General features: G+C 23.8%; 3 protein-coding genes across 19 annotated transcripts; 1 reads left to right on the top strand and 2 right to left on the bottom strand.

The window, feature by feature from the left end:
- Positions 1-427: 427 nt before the first annotated feature.
- On the bottom strand, positions 428-7,982 carry LOC100872099 (uncharacterized). Of its 11 annotated transcripts, none has more exons than XM_086903585.1 (12): positions 7,529-7,982; positions 5,194-5,446; positions 4,736-4,820; positions 4,418-4,610; positions 4,274-4,314; positions 3,971-4,130; positions 3,711-3,829; positions 3,502-3,631; positions 2,195-2,810; positions 1,371-1,837; positions 1,014-1,206; positions 428-926 (listed from the first exon to the last, which is right to left on the bottom strand). In XM_086903585.1, exons 3-11 carry the CDS (start codon positions 4,811-4,813, stop codon positions 1,043-1,045), a joined length of 1,968 nt encoding a protein of 655 aa, XP_086759711.1. In that variant the 5' UTR covers positions 4,814-4,820; positions 5,194-5,446; positions 7,529-7,982; the 3' UTR covers positions 428-926; positions 1,014-1,042. The 11 variants fall into 11 exon arrangements, with proteins under 11 accessions (XP_086759711.1, XP_086759716.1, XP_086759712.1 ...); XM_086903590.1 differs by having other exon boundaries at positions 4,418-4,597; XM_086903586.1 differs by having other exon boundaries at positions 7,543-7,982.
- Positions 5,890-18,630, top strand: LOC100872338 (alkylglycerol monooxygenase). Of its 6 annotated transcripts, XM_086903604.1 has the most exons (11): positions 5,890-6,322; positions 6,504-6,570; positions 14,721-14,864; positions 15,145-15,272; positions 15,860-16,011; positions 16,095-16,198; positions 16,585-16,747; positions 16,825-16,970; positions 17,404-17,538; positions 17,682-17,795; positions 17,973-18,630. In XM_086903604.1, exons 3-11 carry the CDS (start codon positions 14,742-14,744, stop codon positions 18,207-18,209), a joined length of 1,302 nt encoding a protein of 433 aa, XP_086759730.1. In that variant the 5' UTR covers positions 5,890-6,322; positions 6,504-6,570; positions 14,721-14,741; the 3' UTR covers positions 18,210-18,630. The 6 variants fall into 6 exon arrangements, with proteins under 6 accessions (XP_086759730.1, XP_086759729.1, XP_086759725.1 ...); XM_086903603.1 differs by having other exon boundaries at positions 5,890-6,570; XM_086903599.1 differs by having other exon boundaries at positions 5,890-6,570; positions 14,389-14,864.
- On the bottom strand, positions 8,096-11,731 carry Noc2 (Nucleolar complex protein 2). Of its 2 annotated transcripts, none has more exons than XM_086903595.1 (12): positions 11,536-11,731; positions 11,207-11,361; positions 10,780-11,018; positions 10,604-10,716; positions 10,393-10,502; positions 10,155-10,315; positions 9,837-10,061; positions 9,557-9,745; positions 9,353-9,472; positions 9,135-9,266; positions 8,830-9,045; positions 8,096-8,753 (listed from the first exon to the last, which is right to left on the bottom strand). In XM_086903595.1, the coding sequence occupies exons 2-12, from the start codon at positions 11,352-11,354 to the stop codon at positions 8,226-8,228; spliced, it is 2,181 nt and encodes a 726-aa protein (XP_086759721.1). In that variant the 5' UTR covers positions 11,355-11,361; positions 11,536-11,731; the 3' UTR covers positions 8,096-8,225. The 2 variants fall into 2 exon arrangements, with proteins under 2 accessions (XP_086759721.1, XP_003694693.3); XM_003694645.4 differs by having other exon boundaries at positions 11,575-11,729.
- Positions 18,631-18,754: the final 124 nt, after the last annotated feature.

Here is an 18,754-nt window from a genome sequence, read left to right as displayed (position 1 = left end):
GAGGAAGAATCTTTCTATCATTCTAAAGTATAAAATACTGTAAGTATTTTTACATAATCATATGCTTCAATGATATTTTTAATTAAATTTTTGAATAATATAATTGGTATATATTATTCTGAGATCAATTGTTTTATATTTTTTCTATGAAGAAATATTACGTACATATGTACATTACTAGATATATACTTATGTTTTGATATAAGAAAGATACAAATAATTTATCGTACATCTCATGGTGTGTACTCATTAACTTGATAAAAATGACAAATGGAAAATTTTCACAAATATATTTGATTAAAATTAATATCTTTTAATATCTGTTTCGAACTAATTGTTTTGAAACACTTAAAAATTATCGTGTTACATCGATCACATTATATCGAGTTATAACCGAGAATAATGTTATAACGATAAACAACTTCGATTTATGGAATTAACGATAAATAAATTATATTTCATCTCTTTCATTTTTTAATTAATATACATGTATTTATAATATAATCAATATAGATACAAATATGGATAAAATATATGGATAAGATACACCTTATTGTTATGAAAACAATATTTATTGAAATAATATTATAAAGTAAAATGCAATAACACTGCTAAGAAGCATAAATAAAGAGCATAAATAAGAAGCAACATTTCAATAATGGAGAAAATATATGTATATAGAGTTATGTCAAACAAAACGAAGCTTCAAAATATATGCGTATTGCACAATATATTACACATATATCTAATAATAAATAAATAAATATACATTTATTTATTTATTTTCTTTTGATGCAGAATCTTGTTTACGACGATTATTGTCAATATTATCTTTTGTATATCAGAAAAGAAAAGATGAATTATAATGGGAAAATGTCAAATAATCTAATATTCAAAAAACAGTTCTGTAATTATATCATTGATTTCTGAAAGAAGAAGGAATCATTTTAATTCCTATTATTCAAATTGAAAATTAATTAAATCATTAAACAAAATAAAACCTTAAAACTTACCGATATACGAAATATTATTCAAATTATATCTAAAAATCAGAATAAACAATTTCTTGTGATTTCTCAAATTTTATTGGCCGATAATAAGTCAAAGATTGATCCCATCCTCGAGGTGCCGTATTATAATTAGCTAGATTATGAACACTAGCAAGTTTTGGCCCTGTGTAGGTATTATTTTCATAAAGCTTTTTACCTGTAAGAATAAAATAGATTTTTAAAAATTCCTCGTTTCTCTACGATAATATGCAAAATAGATTTAACAGATTTTAACAGTATGAGAATACGAAATGAGAATGAAATATAAGTAGTTAATAATGCAAATGTTAAAAAAATAGAAGCGCATGCGGGTTAACTTGCCTACATCGCTTGAATCCGGACAGATATCAGTGAATTTACAATCCGGCGAAACGCCATGCAATAAGTTGTCCAGAACGGGTGTGTTACGCAAATGTTTAATAGTTTCCAAAATGTCCTCCTGAGAAGCAATCATCGAGAGCAATAATGACTTCGCTTCCGGAGGAACTTCCGACTCTGTATTCACGAATTTCTCGTTTCCATTGTTGCAAAAGTTCTCTACTTCTTCGGAAGTGACGGATCGACGTCGACTGGAGGAACATTCTTCGCGATAAGTCGACGAATATTCTTGATCGCCGTTCATTATACTCGAGGATTCTGATTTTTCACGATAGATTATTTCCTCACTATAGTCGTTCGTTTGGGAATCGGTTCCATCACTCGTGTATTCCGTGTCATCGGTAGAAATGAAACCATTGGTACAGTGATCTTGGTATCTTTCTTCTTCGTATCTTTGTCGCTCATTTATTCTATATTATAATCAAGTAAAATAATATTTTCGAACAGAGTTCATCTAATTTTTAGATTCGCGAAATTCGAATCCGAGATTTTATGAAGCTTCGAAACTCTCGAAATCCGAAATTCTCGAAATTCATTAAAATAAATCGAAAGTCTTGAGCCTACAAGCACAATTCGAGATTTAAGATTTGCAAACTTTTTGATTTCCGAAAGATTTCGAGATTTCGAAGTTCCGAATATCCTGTCATTAGTTCAAATTATAATTTTATCTATTTATCATATAAATATCGATAAATTTTATCTATTTATCATATGAATAAATAGAATTTTATAATTTATTTGTAACTTTAAATTTCATTCTGTCTCACCTCCTATGCTTTTCTTCAGAGTTGTACTTAATCGAGTTTTGTGTTTCAAAAAATCGCGTTATATCATTATCAAGGGGAGATTGTTGTACAATTGGAATAACCTTTGGACTGAATTGTTTGTACTGCAAAACCGGTCTACATGTTTTTTCAAATTCTTGTATTAATTGTTTGACCGGTATTGGTGTGTATTCGTTTTCTTCATTATCGATTTCCCGCTGAGTATTTACAAATTTTTCTTTATCATTAATAGTACCCTTTACACACTCCGTTACCCGTTGTTCTTTCATATAATTTTTAATTTCTTTGTTAGTAGTATGATATGCATTAGAATAATTAGATTTATTCAGCAAAGCCTTGTTATAATTATTATAGTTACGTCTGTTAGTGATTTCATATCTCATATTTTCACTAATGTTATTTCTGCCATGATAATTGTTATGTCGATCGATATCAGGCTCGAAAGTGATTCGACGTGATTTCTCAACTATCGACGACGATCGAGATTTGTCAAAAGGAAAGTCATTATCGGTACCAACAGCCACTTCTCTCAAATAAATTTTTTTTACTTCAGTTAAATGGTTGCACTCTTTACCATTACATCGATTTTGATTTCGGCCTGAAATATTTTTAGATGGTTAAAATGCAATTATGGTGGTTAAAATGTAAAGCATTTTCATTTGACTTTGATTTAGGTTATATTTTATATGTTATTGTATGTTATTCGTATGTCAAAAAAATTTCATTATTAAATGTCAATGCAGTTTAATTTGTATATATTATATTAATAGCATTAATCAGTGTAAAGATATCGATTGGCAATGATGTACAGATAGTTGTTTATTTTAGATATACAATGAAAAAGAATGCGGCGGTAGTCACGTATCGATTGAATAACATCGATGTCGTTTGCCAATTGAAGCTTTCTAGGTTGTTGAACTCTTGTCGAAGTTTTAACAAACAAGTTTAACATCCGCTTGTGCGCATATATAGAACGTTTGATGCTTTTAATATCTAAGAACGATTTTCTTTTTCCCCTTCTTTTAATTGATCATATTATTATTTTATGTATAAGATGTACATTGATAGTGAAAGTAAATTGAAAGAATAGAATGATTTAGATCGACTAGAAATAGATATGAAGTAGTCTAGCTAGAATTTAAGTCCTTGAAAATTGTATTTATTCACGATATGAAAACAATTCGAAACTAAACTAGAATATGAAATGGAACATTGCCAAATAAATATTTGCCAGCTAGATTGCGTAAAATAAAGAAGATATAAACTTTTGTTTGAAATTTGAAACACACCTGTCGTCGGTTGATTTATATTATCTAAAGACAAGTCCACGGTAAAAGGATTATAAAATGATTTCTCATTGGTTGGTTCAGGTACAATAGGCGAAGATAGACTTGAAAATTTTGAACTGCCATTCATTTCCTGTATCCAATATATCGAGATTTAATTTCATCTAATATTTTGGAGAATTTTTTTCAATAAACTAAAATAGTTATCTTACCGATTTCCCCATATACATTGGCATTTTTGGCATACCGGGTGTGGTTGGAGTTTGTGGTTGATCTTTGTCTACAACCCATTTCTCAGATCTTTTTCTGCGTTTTGCGAATATTTCAGCACCTATAAATTAATATTATATTTTCTCAAAATATACAAATATTGGAATAATATTTTTCTAAGTTGTGTAAAAAGATATTATTTAATCAATCGGTGTTTTATATATGTAATAGAAAATTAATATATATGTAAACTCTTTATTACCACGGCCTCTTTGATTGTTTAAATCACGTACGATATCGAAAAGTTTTTCGGGATTTTTTGGCATTGGTTCTATATTTACTTCTTCTCCTAAAGCTTGAATACCATGTATATCCAATACTTTTCCATGCGGGTTCATCATGCATTTTAATGGAATTTTATCCTATTAAAACAATATTTTCAATAAAATGCCATCAATAAAAGATTAGATTGAATATTTATCAAAATAGCATTTATATCCTATATAAGTTTTATTGAAAATACATATAAAAATATACATTGTAATTTGGAACACACACCACTTACTCTGTGAACAGGTGTTAAAGGTTCTTCTGCATCTTCTATGCCTGTAATGCCATTTAAATAATTAAATAAGTAATCACATAACGATTAGTGTTTATCAGATTTATTAATCTGTAAATATAAATATATTATATGTACAATATGTACCATTGCCATCGTGAATCCATTTAACCGATCTTTTTTTCCTATTCACATACATAGATTGACCTTTACTTTTCATATTTTTTACATCGCTCAACGAATGCGAAATTCGTCGAGCGAGTTCAACTTGATCCTCAACGGTTGGATGCGTTGGCGCATAAAAATATGAAGATGCAAACATTTTTCCTGCAAAAAGTTTCTATATATCTGATTATGTTTAAACTCATTTATTGATTAATAACATTAGTAATTATATATTGTATGAGTTACAAATTATTAAATTTTTATATATAAATGATATTTTTTATTTAATTGGTAACTTACTATTTTTAGATTGCATAATTCCCTGCGAATCTGCAGCAGGAGTGAGTAATTTTTGTAAGTTGACTGGCGCACTTTCATTACTCTCCTTCAAATAAAAATTGATATAAAATTATTAGTATTTGTTATTTATTATAATTATTTAATAAATTCTAAAATACATAGATGATGTAAATACATACATCAACGAATATAAACTAGTCAAGTTTACAGAGTCACGAAGTTATTGACCATAAAACTATTGTAGGTCAATCCTAAATACGTTATATATGTGTTTTCATTGTTTGGAAAAGTTAGTTGAAGTATATTATAAAATTTACTTATACAATTATCATTGTTAGTACCTACTTAATGTAATGTAATCACATTTAATTTTAAATACAATCACTGTATTGTAATAATCTTATTCGTGTTTCAAATATACTAAATATTTAATTTATTAATATATAAAAAATACTCACCATATCGAAATGCAATATTTTTGAAGTAAGATTCTCAAGGAAATTCCTCTTCACGGGATCGTGCCTATCAGAGGGTTTAAAACCGCGGGAACGTATTACAACATTGTCCGCAGAAACACTTCGTTGCAGATAATTTTTCTCTTGTATATTGCTATAATTTACGCTGTACTGATACTCTGCATCCTTTGAATCAGACGCGACTCTGTACGAACTATACGTGTTGCTCAAAACGTCCCGTGTCGTATTATTATGTCTGTTGGAATGGTAATTGTTTAGTCTACGTTTTTGTATAAACCGTTTACAATGTTAAATGTGTACTTGCTTTATTTTCTTACAATTAGCTGAATATGAAGATTAATCGAGGGTAAAAATTTATATTATTTCGAAGCCATTTTTAAAATAGTTAAATATGTTAAATAATATTAAAATCTAAGAATCTTGAAATAATTATTTAATGATTCGAATTAATTAATTTGTGATTTATGATTGATGAAACATAATATATAGATATTATGTATTTATAAAAGGAAGTAGAAAAAGAGCGAAACTGTGGCAAGTTATGATATTATAACTTTTTATAAGAGTTCACTTTATAAATGATTGAACTTATAAAAATACGCTATTTTATTTATTTTGAAAAAAATTTATATTTTAAAATATTCTATTTTATTTGTTTTAGAAAGAAAATCAATAGTATTATAATAAATACTCTTTATTATTCAATTTAGAAAGAAATTATAAATGTCGTCTTATAATTTGTTTTTAGAAATTTATTTTATAAATACTATTATATATTAATTATGTTATGTTATTAGATTAAAATGTAATAGATATAAATGTAATAAGATTTCATATATTATATATATATCATTGGATTAATTGGATTTTTTTTATCGAAGGAAATTGGTTATCTTCCAAGCAGCCAATTAATTCCGCGTTGCAGTATTGGCAGCGGTACAATGAGGTTCTGTGCAAAAGAAATGCTAAATTTATCTGTTGTAACGTAATACGCAGTAACAGTTTGAGCGGTTGCGTTCGGGGTGTACTAACAGTTTTGTATTTATTAGGAACAAAATTAATCGAAAAAACGATCAAATAAATTAAAATAAACTGAAGTAAACAATAAAAAGTAAATGATGAAACAATATTTATAAAAGTTAAAATATATTACAGTGTAAAATATAAGATAAACTTCAAAAGAAAGACAATTTTGTTTTATAAATAGCTTTTAAAAAAACTACTACATAATAAAATATATTTAATATACTCTTAAATTTGCAATCAAATTAATTAAATTTAATAATTTTTAGAATTTTAAACAATATTATTTTAACAATGAATAACATGATTGAGCTGTTACTTTAAATAGATTATTCGGTAAGAGAAATTCGACGATTTTAAAATTGAACGCAAATTACTGAGAAAGATATTTCGGATAAGTAAAAACGATATTAGCGTTTATTATAAAAATCTTTGATATTATTGTGAAAAACAAATTTTTTTATGATCAACGTTAATACTGATTCCTTTTTTTTTTTTTTTTTTTTACTAAAATATATCATTAATATTAAAGAATTTGTCAATGAATAAAATATAATAGTATGATTATTTTAAATTTCTTATATTTGAAGATAGTGTATTAAACAACACACTTGTTTAGTTTTTAAAGCATCGCACATTTAAGCACAGTTCGATTGGCAAAAAGAATAACGCAAAACATTCACAAAAAGAGATGAATGATGAGAAATTTTTTATTTTTTTATTAATTTTCTCTTTCTTCCTAATTTCTTTTCGAAATAAAAGAAGAAAATGAAAATTTACTTATCAAACGGTGCTCTCCTCATTTTTGACGTGAACTCACAGTTCGCTCGTTTCTTTCTTCCTTATCTTACGATGATTTTCCTTTTCGCTACAATTTTTTTTTTCGAATTTACGTAATCCGCGAGTGTACTAATACTCCGAACAAAGTGGACCGTACGGAAAGTGAACGATTCTCACGACGAAGGCTCCCTCGCCATGAGAGACAAAATCGCATCTTACAAAATATTCCCTGGCACGCACGGATGTGGCCGGTCAGACACAAGAGGTGGCTGACTAGGCACACACAACCGCGGCAACTCCGTCAGCGCGGCACTTAGTGGCTAGCGGTCATCAGTATCGCCGGGTATATTAACTCATTCATGCCTAACTTATGCAAAGAAACCGGAATACGAAAGAAAGATTTGTTTTTATATTAAACAGACTACTATCAATTTCTTTACAAACATGAAAGAAAATTTTACGCTCCAGCTACATCGTTTAACATTAAACATTTGCTTTTTTTTTTTCAATTCACCTACGTAACCGAACCTTTCTTCCAATGGAATCGTCCAAATGCTCAATCTTTCAAAGGATAGCTTGTCGTTTATTCAAATTTTCTTCACCACTTGTATATTTTTATTTTTCAACGAATGAAACACTATATTAATTTTTTTTTCTGTAAGATTTTTTTCTTATCTGCAACGTTCACTTAAATGAATTACTGCACGCTGAGCACGCGATGCTTTATAATAGCGCCTAGTCGTCGCTATACCAACTTCCCGACTGCCTTGAGTCGTCTTCGGTAAAAATAGACTATCAGAAAGCGACACCTCAGAAATCGGTGGCTGTTGCTGTACGCGATATAAATTATAACATTTAATGCTGTCACAATTTGTTGTAATTTCTTTCTCAAATAGCTATTCTATCATAATTAACATTTCAAAGATATGGTAAATGACAATTAGAATAACATTGTATCCAAAACAAATATTTTCTTAAATAAAATTATCATATGTTTAACATAAAGTATCTATTTCGTAATTTGTATGCACTTTTAAATAAATATATTATTTTTAATTTTAATAAATAATTAATCATATTATTTTCACTTTCATAGTTGTAAAAATCTTTATTCTAAAATATGTTTTAAAAGAATATTGTTTCATGTTATAAAATTTAAACTGATATCGATTTATTATCATACACATTATTACATGTGAAATAAATTATATTTAATCCCAATCGTCACTATTGATGTCTTGCACGATATCTGTACTTTCTTGAGGTAAATTAATCTGGTCATTGTTAATTCTTAATTTTTTTCTTCTTGGTTTAGAATGTTTTTCTGATTTTCTTTTATCAAATTTACTCTCATCAGATTTTTCCTTATCAGATTTTATTTTCATTTCAAAATCACTTTCTTCGCTGCTTTCTTCTATACTTTCTTTGCTTAACTTTCCTTTTTTTAACTTTCTTATAGTTGGTAAATTATATTCAGCTACTTCTTCATTTTTTGTAAGTAATTTAAGTTTCTGAGATTGATAGATTTTTATCCAAGATTCATAAAATTTTGATAATGAGGTACCTTGTGTTTTTATCCTATTTTCCCAATTCTTTATCTCTGTCATATTCTTTAAATCAATTACAGTTTTATTCCGTTCTGTCTCAATATATTTTTTATTTTCTTCGATTTTATCTAATAATTGTTTCATTTTTCTACAATAGTTTGCTATATGACATTTCTTTAGAAATGCTTTTAACTAGAAATAAAAATGATTAAATATATATATAAATCATCATTTGTATTAAAATGTCTTGTAATAATATTTGTTTTACCTGTATTATACATGATATATATAAATCCGGAAAGTATACAGTATGACTATCTTTTGCAGCATTTTCTAAGATAAGTTTATATATATTATCAATAACATTATCTTTGAAACCATTTTCTTGTAATTGAGACTTTGACATCCTTAAGATACAAATAAAAGGAACTGGTTTCATTGATACTGCCTTGTGTTTTTTATTAAAATCGTAAGAGTCTAATATCTATAAAATTATTTTCATATAGAATTAAATCTATTTTCATATATTGTTTGTATTATATATTTCACAAAATAATTAATTAAATTTTTTACCTCTAGTAAAAATGGTAATATAGGTATAAATGTATCAGTTTCTTTAGAAATATCTATTAGCATTTGTATGCAATGAAATCTTAGAGGATAATATTGATGTGTTGGTATTACTTTGATTGTTCCTATAATAATCTATAATTATAATAAAAAAAAAAAATATTTATTTAATATTATAATGTAGATAGATAAATTATAATATTAAAAACGATAATACATACTTGTATAAGAGGATATAAAAGTGAACGTAACATAGAATCATTTTTTGATAAATATATTAATTCTGACCAAAAACGCAACGAATTTATATACTGCCAATTATACACTGCTTGAAAATGTTCCTATAATATATTAAATACGAGTTTCACTTCATAATAAAAATTAATATTAACAAAAATATAGATGTAATTTTTAGATAATACTACCTTTTTCTTTAAAGTCATAGCATTTCTTAAATGAATAGCTAATTGTCTAATATATAAAAAAGCATGATGATATGCTAAATTATTATCAAGCAGGTATATCTCTACTAGAGAATGTCTCATAAAATTTATTCCGGGTAATGTTGTAAGAGACACAAATTTAGAATTTTCAACATATTTTACATACATTGTCTGCAAGGTTTTAATTTTTAAATTAAAAACATTAATTATATAAAAATCATTTTCATATTTGATTAAAATAGCAATAAAATTCTGTTTTTACCTTAAACAACATCTCTAAAACTGATTTTCGATTACTGGTTACAATACGCAATATGCTTAAAAAAGAAACAACACGAACAGTTTCTTCTCCACTTGACCAAAATTTTAATAAAATTTTTAACAATGGCTTAGTTAATGATGAAAACGATTGTGTATATAATAACATTTGATGTAAATGTTTTAAAAGAACTGTGAGAATATTAGACGATGTTACGTTTTGTAAAATCTGCAAATGAATATTTAAATATTTTATATATAAATATTTTATAATGATTAAAGTCAATAATATTCAATATTGAAATGTAATAATAACATTTACCTTAATTAAATCTGTTAAATATAATTTAAGAATAGTCTTTACTTTTGTAAATCTTTTAACTTTATGAACTTGAACATGATGAGTTTCTAGATCTAATTTTAAGTATCGTTTAAATGCATCTGGTAAATACAATATACACAACTGGACAACTCCATTAAATACTAAAAAATTTTAATTATTGAAATAGAAATGTATTTATACTTATGATATCTAAGTTATTAAATATTTAAATACTAACTTGCACCACCCTCTACTTTATATTGTAAAGATTCTGGATCAGAAGATTCAGCAATTGTTTCTAATGCAGCATGAAAAGCTTCTACTGCACATTTAATTGTTTTTAATGACCTGAAAAATCATATATAAAGACATACATTAAATCAATAATAAGAATATTCTTTGATTCTATAATTATTAAATAATTTCTATAATATTTAATTAGATAATACTTGTCTTTTTGAATTTCTTCTTGCCATTTTTTTAATAATTGCAATGTAATTTTTCTTTTATCTTTTATGCTATTATCTTCATCTAATTCATAATCACTTTCATCACTAGCAACCTAAAATTTAAAATACATAGAAAATTTTTCTTTTCTCAGTTTATTTATTTTTTATTTTCATACCTCTAAATGATCATTAGGTATATGTTTCATATCGAATTCATTTAACGAAGATTTGTCATCATCATCAATTTCATTACCATCATCTGATACATCAAATTCTAAAAGATTTTTATCATTTTCTTTTAAATATTTATAAAATTCGGGATCTGTATCTTTTAATTTCATTAAAGATTTTTTATGCTGTACTGGATCCATGTCACTATCACTACTTTCTTCATTATCTTCAAGGGCATTTTTATCTATTATATATCAAATTTTATAATTAAATATTTAATAATTATTTAATAATTAAAATAATTAAAATTAAAAATTTTGTACATAGACTTTCAATATATTTTTATATTTTGCTTTTTATAATTTACTATATATATTTATTATATCAAAATAGAAAAGCATATTTTTTAACTTCATTTTTATATATTATTACCTTGATTGTCATTATCAATAATATTTATTTCATCTTCAAAACTTTGATTAAAAAATTCATCTGTTGTTACATCTTTTAATTGTTTCTTTTTTTTCATGACAGATTTTTTTGTTTTTTTCATTGTGGTTTTTGTTTTTTTTATTTTCATGATTCAACTGTAAATAAAAAGTAAAATTAAATACAAGTTTTTATAAATAAATTTCAATATTCATATAAGAAATATAACCTATAAAAATTCTATCATATATTCTATTATATATAGTTTAGTATTATTTCATTGTTAAGTATATAATAAGTATTATATAAAAGTAAAAAAAATATTTATTTACGTTGTAAGTTTTTTTTTACTTTTAACTTTCAATATTTACAATTTTTCGACAATGTCTCGTTCTCCACGTGCATAACCATAAACATCTAACGTTGATAAAACAGAAATCATTTTTATCCTCAAATTTAAAAAAATAATGAAATAATTAATAGACAATCAGTATTAAAGATACATATTTTTTCCTCTTTTTAAAATTTTTTCAAAATTACAGCAATTAATAAATATAATATATATTTATCATATACATGAATAAACAATATGAATAATAAATAATATTTTATAAAAGCAAAAGTAATAAATAGGAATAATTACTATAATTTATTTATTTGTAGTTCTAAATTTTATAATTATATTAAAAAATATCATATTAAAAATAATTATAAACTTAATAATATAAAGTTAATAAAGTTAATAATATTTCGTTGTGATGATCAGTTTGCAAATTTGCTTAACAGATTTTTTTTGAATTTAAATATTTAAAAAATTTACTAAAAAATAATAGAAGACTAAATTGATACAAATATTACTAATACAATAAAATTATGTACTAATTAAAATATAAATTATATGTTTATATAGCTATAAAATTTAGATTTTCAGACTTAACAAAAATCTTAAATATATACATTATATATATTATAAGTTTTTAATATTTCATTTCAGAAAAAAATTTATTTTAACAATTTTATTAAAAAAAGAAAGAATTTCTTAAATAAATTATTACCAAAAATTCATTATATCCATATATGGATCAAATTATAAAAATCAACTAATATTATGTAGTCTTGTTTGATAGTGCATATTAGTAGAGTCATAATCTCAATTACTTAATTGACCATGAGATATTTGATATAATTTATATAATGTATATATATGCAATATCATTTATAATATTAAAAAATAAAAAAATCTCATTAAATTATTTAATAATAAAATAAATTTCACGAATATTAAAATTTTAAAAATTTAAAAAAAGTAATAAATGCATAAAATTGATTATTAATAACTAAAAAACAAAACATTCTATTGTTTTTATACGTTTTTCCGAATAATTTTTTGGTTAAGCTATTACAAATATGAAATTTCAAATAAATTGAAAATAAATTTGAAATGTCGAAAAATATGAACGAATCGAAAATGCATTATGCAAAATGTTATTGTAAAATATATTAATGTAATTTAATATTTTATTGTTATTAATATTTATTGTGTATAAACAAATTAAATTTACACAGTTCTTATGAAATAACAATTAATATTGTGAAATAGCGATAATGTAAAGCATTTCTTGTACATCATCTATGACATTCAGATTTAATCTGTTATTTATATTTTTTATTATTCTCGATGTTAGCTCCTTACATTATCTTTTTTTAAACAGATATCTTTTTTTAAATAGATAATATGTAATATACAAAATGAATAATTCAAAAATAAAAAGTAGAGGCGAGATTGATATAAAATTTTTACAAAAGAACTTTTTTGTTTACCTTATTATCTAAATAAATAAGAATTTAATATAGATTATTTCGTATGAATGATATTATACATTAGAAGATATGAGGTTGAAGATAATAAAATTAAAATAACATTTTTTTTATAATAATAAGTATAAAAGTATTATATTATAAGATATAATAAGTATAGAAAGCTTATTTAATTTAAAAAAAAATTCATATTGTTACGAATATTAATAAAAAATTAGAATTACTTTATTTACGTAAGAAATTAATGTTAACTTTCTATTTTAATGTTTTTCATACTATACATGTTATTCTTACGTAATATACATTTAATATGTAAATATAACTCTTTTAATTTATGAATAATAATTTCAAAGTACTTTTTTTTAAAAGTTTTGTTAATAATAAATAAATTTTATTAAATGAATTGATAAGAAAAATTTACAAATTTACAATATTTTATTATTTTTAAAAGATTATTTTCTTATTTAATTTTTTTCGTTATTCAAATATATACATGTAAGTTTAAATATACAATTTATATATTTTACTTTAGCAAAGATATATATATAAAAAATAAAACATTAATAAATAAAATAAGATAAAATATAAAATTTAAATAAAATAAAATTTCTAAATTCAGTTCTAAAATCGAATTTCAAAAATGAAATAAATAATATCTTAATGTCTGTAAACTTTTTGCACATATTTCTTATCTTCTATAAAACTATAAATAACAATTTTATCTAGACATAAAAATGAAATAAAATAATAAAAATATTTTGTATATTATTGATTAATATTTTTAATTTGACATATAAAATGGAAAAACAATTTTGCATATAATTATAATAATATAATTTATTGGTTTATCCACTCTTGCGGGAATAATTAATGCGCGTTATGAAACACCCTGTCTGCCGTCAATGCAGTCTGACATATTGAAGGTTTACGTGCAGTGGTGTATCATGTAATTTCCTACTCTTACAAATTCTTTCAATGTCATTATCCCAAATATTATAAAGGGAACTTCAATTTATATTAAGTAAACAATTATATATGTATCATTTCAAAGAAAGTTGTAAATAATAATTAATTTTTTTGTTTTAAATCGGTATAAAAGAAACTTTTAAAAATTGATCAATTTTTACTTAATAATTTAAATTTTCATTAATTCCTGATTCAATTTATAATAATGAATTAATAATTCTTATATATTAATTAATGTTATGATTTATGATGACAGAAAATTAAATAATGAATTCATCGAAAAATATAACGAATTATTATTTTTTAATTTTTTTAGAAATATTTTTTATTTTTAAATTTATGATATATTTATATTAAGTAAATATATTTATATTAAGTAAATAATAATATTCTGTTAACAGGAAACTCATATGATTAGAGTGTATTCTGAGTAAAAATTTCATGAGTAAAAATTAATTTGTCATCTTATTTAATTTAATAACAACGTATTTAAAATCGTTTAATTTGAATAAAATCTTATTGCATCTTCATTGTCGCGCCTTTACCACATACGGCCGTGAAAGAGCATCGCGCGCGCATACTCACGTGTCCTCGGTTAGCTCGAACTTACATATATAAACGATACGCACTCAGTTCGATGACTAAAACAGAATCGAATGGTATTATAGTGCTTCACTATCTTTATTTTGTTTCATAATTCGGCTAAAATTTTTCATTAAATCATTTTGAACAGTGTAATATATTAACAAATAAAATGAATGTCTCAAACGTTGATTTGATCAACGAGTTGAAGAACGCAGGAAAGCTGTGGTACTTTGTTAACCCCTATGAAACTATCTTCGAATTCCCGCATGAAGTTCCTGATTATCATCAGCAGGTAATCATATTTACACCTTTTTTTTTATAAATAATAATATTTTAAATATATACTCAGAATGTTCTATATATTATATAAAATCACATATTTTTTTTAAACTTCAAAATAAATATACTTAGTAAAATTTAATTTAATTTTGTTACTTCCATAAAATAATTTAATTGATGAATTATTTTTAATTTTCTACGTTAAATTACGAAACAGTATTGATTATTGTTTAAATTACCAATTGCAATCAAGCGTTAAATAATTATATCATAAAAGATAAATGTATATGTAGGTATGGTTACCATTCTTCGTTCTTATTATACTGGAGCAAATTATATTAATATTTAAAAAGAAAAAGAAGTTCCGTTTGAACGATCAAATGACATCTTTATCTCATTGGTTATTTCAAGAAACTGGCCGGTAAGCATAGGTAACGTTTTATTATTCTATTTATATTGTTATTCTTTTATTTATCGAGTTTTACTCGATATAATTAAGAAAAAAAAATTTTCTATAAATAATATTAGAAAAATAAAATATAGTTATAGAATCTCTGTTTATGGATTACGAAGATGATAAGGGAAATCTCTATTATATTATATTTGTATGCATATGACGAATATTTTTTTGGCGGTTATATAGTTATCATACGATAACTGAAATGCTGATGTACAATTAAAATTTTCTATATTTGTTCATTCTAAAGCAATTTTTATTATTTAATAAATTTTTATTATTTCATAAATTTTTTTTAATTTAAAGATAAGAAAAAAAAAAGATTGATCTTAACATATATGTATTATTATCAACACATTGTATTTTATTTATTCTTATCGTGTACTTTAAATGTAAAAATGTATAGTATATCTCTTTATCTCTTATTACTTTCCAAGTTGAAAACATGATTATGATTTAATAATGATTAAATATGAATTATTATTATTGTTAATATATTTATTTTTATTACGACTTACTTACTTAATCGGATTTTTTAACGAACTTTCCAGTATTTTTTTCCGCGGCGCTGAATATTACGCATACATCATAATTTACGAGAAATATCGCTTGTGGAATCTTCCTTGGAACTCAGCATGGACTTGGTGTGTCACGGCCGTGGGGGTGGATTTCTGTTACTATTGGGTTCACCGGAGTAACCATGGTTAAATTCCTATCCAACCATGTGTGTGTGTGATTGTCGATCCCCTATTTGACAAATTTATAGTATTTCTCGCCCGTTTACAGAGGTACATTTTTTATGGGCTCAACATCAAGTACATCATAGCAGCGAAGAATTCAATCTCGCGGTTGGTTTGCGGCAATCCATTTTGCAACATTGGTGTAATTTTGTAAGTATCGCTCATATTACATTTACGGTATCCTGCGGATGATGTCTCATGCTATAAACAGAAACCGGTGTAATAGATGTTCTGCATATCTGGCCGCTTATCCATTCAATTAATAAATCGCAACGATATAACAATGATGTAATTATAATTTAAAATAACGAGTAATAAGAATTTTTTAAACTTTTTTAAAATTTCGGAAATATTATGAAAAAAGTTTTCGTGAAATATTTATATTATATTTCCAAAAATCGCTTTACAAGATGCATATGTATTTAAATTATATATAATTGTAATATATAAAACATACGGTAATTGTTCGATTATAAGACAATATGATATGAAAAAATATTATTAAATATTATTTAAGAATACACTATTGTTTTCAGATGTTATATCTACCTCTTGCATTATTTATACCGCCATCTCATTTCATCGCGCATAATCAATTCAACTTAATTTATCAATTATGGATTCATACGACTGTCATTGATGATCTCGGACCATTAGAATTAATATTTAACACGCCAAAACATCATCGTGTACATCATGGTAAGAAATAAATAATAAATGTATTCGATTGAGCTGCGAATAATATCATTAATAATTAAAATTATTATTACCCATAGGTTGCAATTTATATTGTTTAGACAAAAATTATGGTGGCGTCCTTATCGTATGGGACAAATTATTTGGAACGTTTCAAAAAGAAAAAGATGAAATAATTTATGGTTTAGTTGTCAGTCCTCAATCTTTTAATCCTCTTTATTTACAGGTGAGAATCATGGGAATAATTCTTTATTATTACATCATATATCTATATCTTTATCTAATAATCATAATATTAATTCATACGTATTCATTCTGTTATATAAATATGATAATTAGTAATGCAAATATGTTTATCGATTAATTATTTACAAAGCTAATTAATACGCTTTAAATATTTGCTCTTTTATGAATTAATTACATTGTATCAAATATTATCAAATATTTATATTGTATATCAATTTTTATTTTCATAATTACATAATTATCATATATAATCATAAACTAAAATATGTTGTTGATATGATATGATATATGATTATTTATAATAATTTATAATAGTAACACATATCTTTAGTATAATAATTTCATTTATTGATTATTACAAGATGTACTATTTATAAAATGTATTATTTAATAAATATCTTGAAATTTTATAGATCTTTTATACTATAGAATTAATTAAAAAAAGTATAAAGATATCAACTCTTACAAATAAATTAGCTGTTGTTTGGAAAGGTCCCAGTTGGTTTCCAGGTGCTCCTCGTTTAGGTCTAGATGAATACAAAGTTAATGTAAGTTTTATTTTCTGTACATTTTTATAATCAGTAAACCTCATAATTATAAAATATACATTTATTTCCAAGTTTATAAATAATAATAATAATAATAATAATAATAATAATAATAATAATAATAATAATAGAATTTCTAATAGGTCACATCTAGGATTAAATATGATAAACATATACCAATATGGCAAAATTTGTACATAATTGTACATTTTTTTCTAGTTCTTTACAATCATTTTCGAATATACGATGAAACACAGGTAAGAATCTAATTTTTTTATCTAATTCTTTTGTGCGTTTTAATATCGTAATTGAAATATTTCTATAAATATTTTTAAAATGTATTAATTGTTAATTATTAACATTTCTCAAACTTATATTAATATAATTGTTGTGAAATTTCGAATATAAAATAATCAACGAATCTTCGTTTTTAGAATTTATGGACCGTATCATCTGGATTTATGCTTATTAATAATTTTCTTGCTCTTACCGCTATTGGTTTATTATTCGATGAATCGGTATACGTTGCCATTATAGAATTCATTCGATGCTTAATTTATATAACTTTCACGTTAATAGATAATTCAATAAATATATATATTTATTATATATATCTTGGATCTTTTTGCTTTTGGATTTTATATTTTATTCATGCAACAAAATCTTTATAAATATAAAAATATCAATAAAAAAAAATTAATTTAATTTTTTTGTGATGAAAATATTTATATATAATTATTTTATCACATTCATATTTATGTAATTAATAATATTTTATTCAATATCATTATTATATATATTTCATAAATAATAAACATCATAAAATAAATAAAAAATAATCGAATCATTTAAAAAAGGAATAACAATAATTTTGAGTTTAATAAATCTTATAATTATTCTTGTAAGTCTTGTAAGTCTTATAATTATCTTATTATTCATTCAGTTGTATTAAATTAGAACGAAAAATTAAAATACTTCTGCTGAGAAGTGTTGAAAGCGAATATATCTTTTAGTTTGTTATCAAAATATGTAAAAAATACTGATTATCAACTATTTGTATGTAAATAATGAATATATTTTTTACAAAACTAATACTACTAAATTATCTCCTACTATTCTATTCCAATATATTTCCAGTATAGTTTCTGTAATAAATTTGTTTCAAAGATTTGGTATTATTTATAAAAAAACTTACATATGTTATTTATAATTTCAT

This window comes from Apis florea, unplaced genomic scaffold (genome assembly GCF_048593485.1).
Source record: "Apis florea isolate Af1SG1 unplaced genomic scaffold, ASM4859348v1 contig_2293_pilon, whole genome shotgun sequence".
Classification (NCBI taxonomy): Eukaryota; Metazoa; Arthropoda; class Insecta; order Hymenoptera; family Apidae; genus Apis; species Apis florea.
The sequence above is the reverse complement of the archived record's forward strand: the minus strand, read 5'-3'. Positions and strand labels throughout refer to the sequence as shown.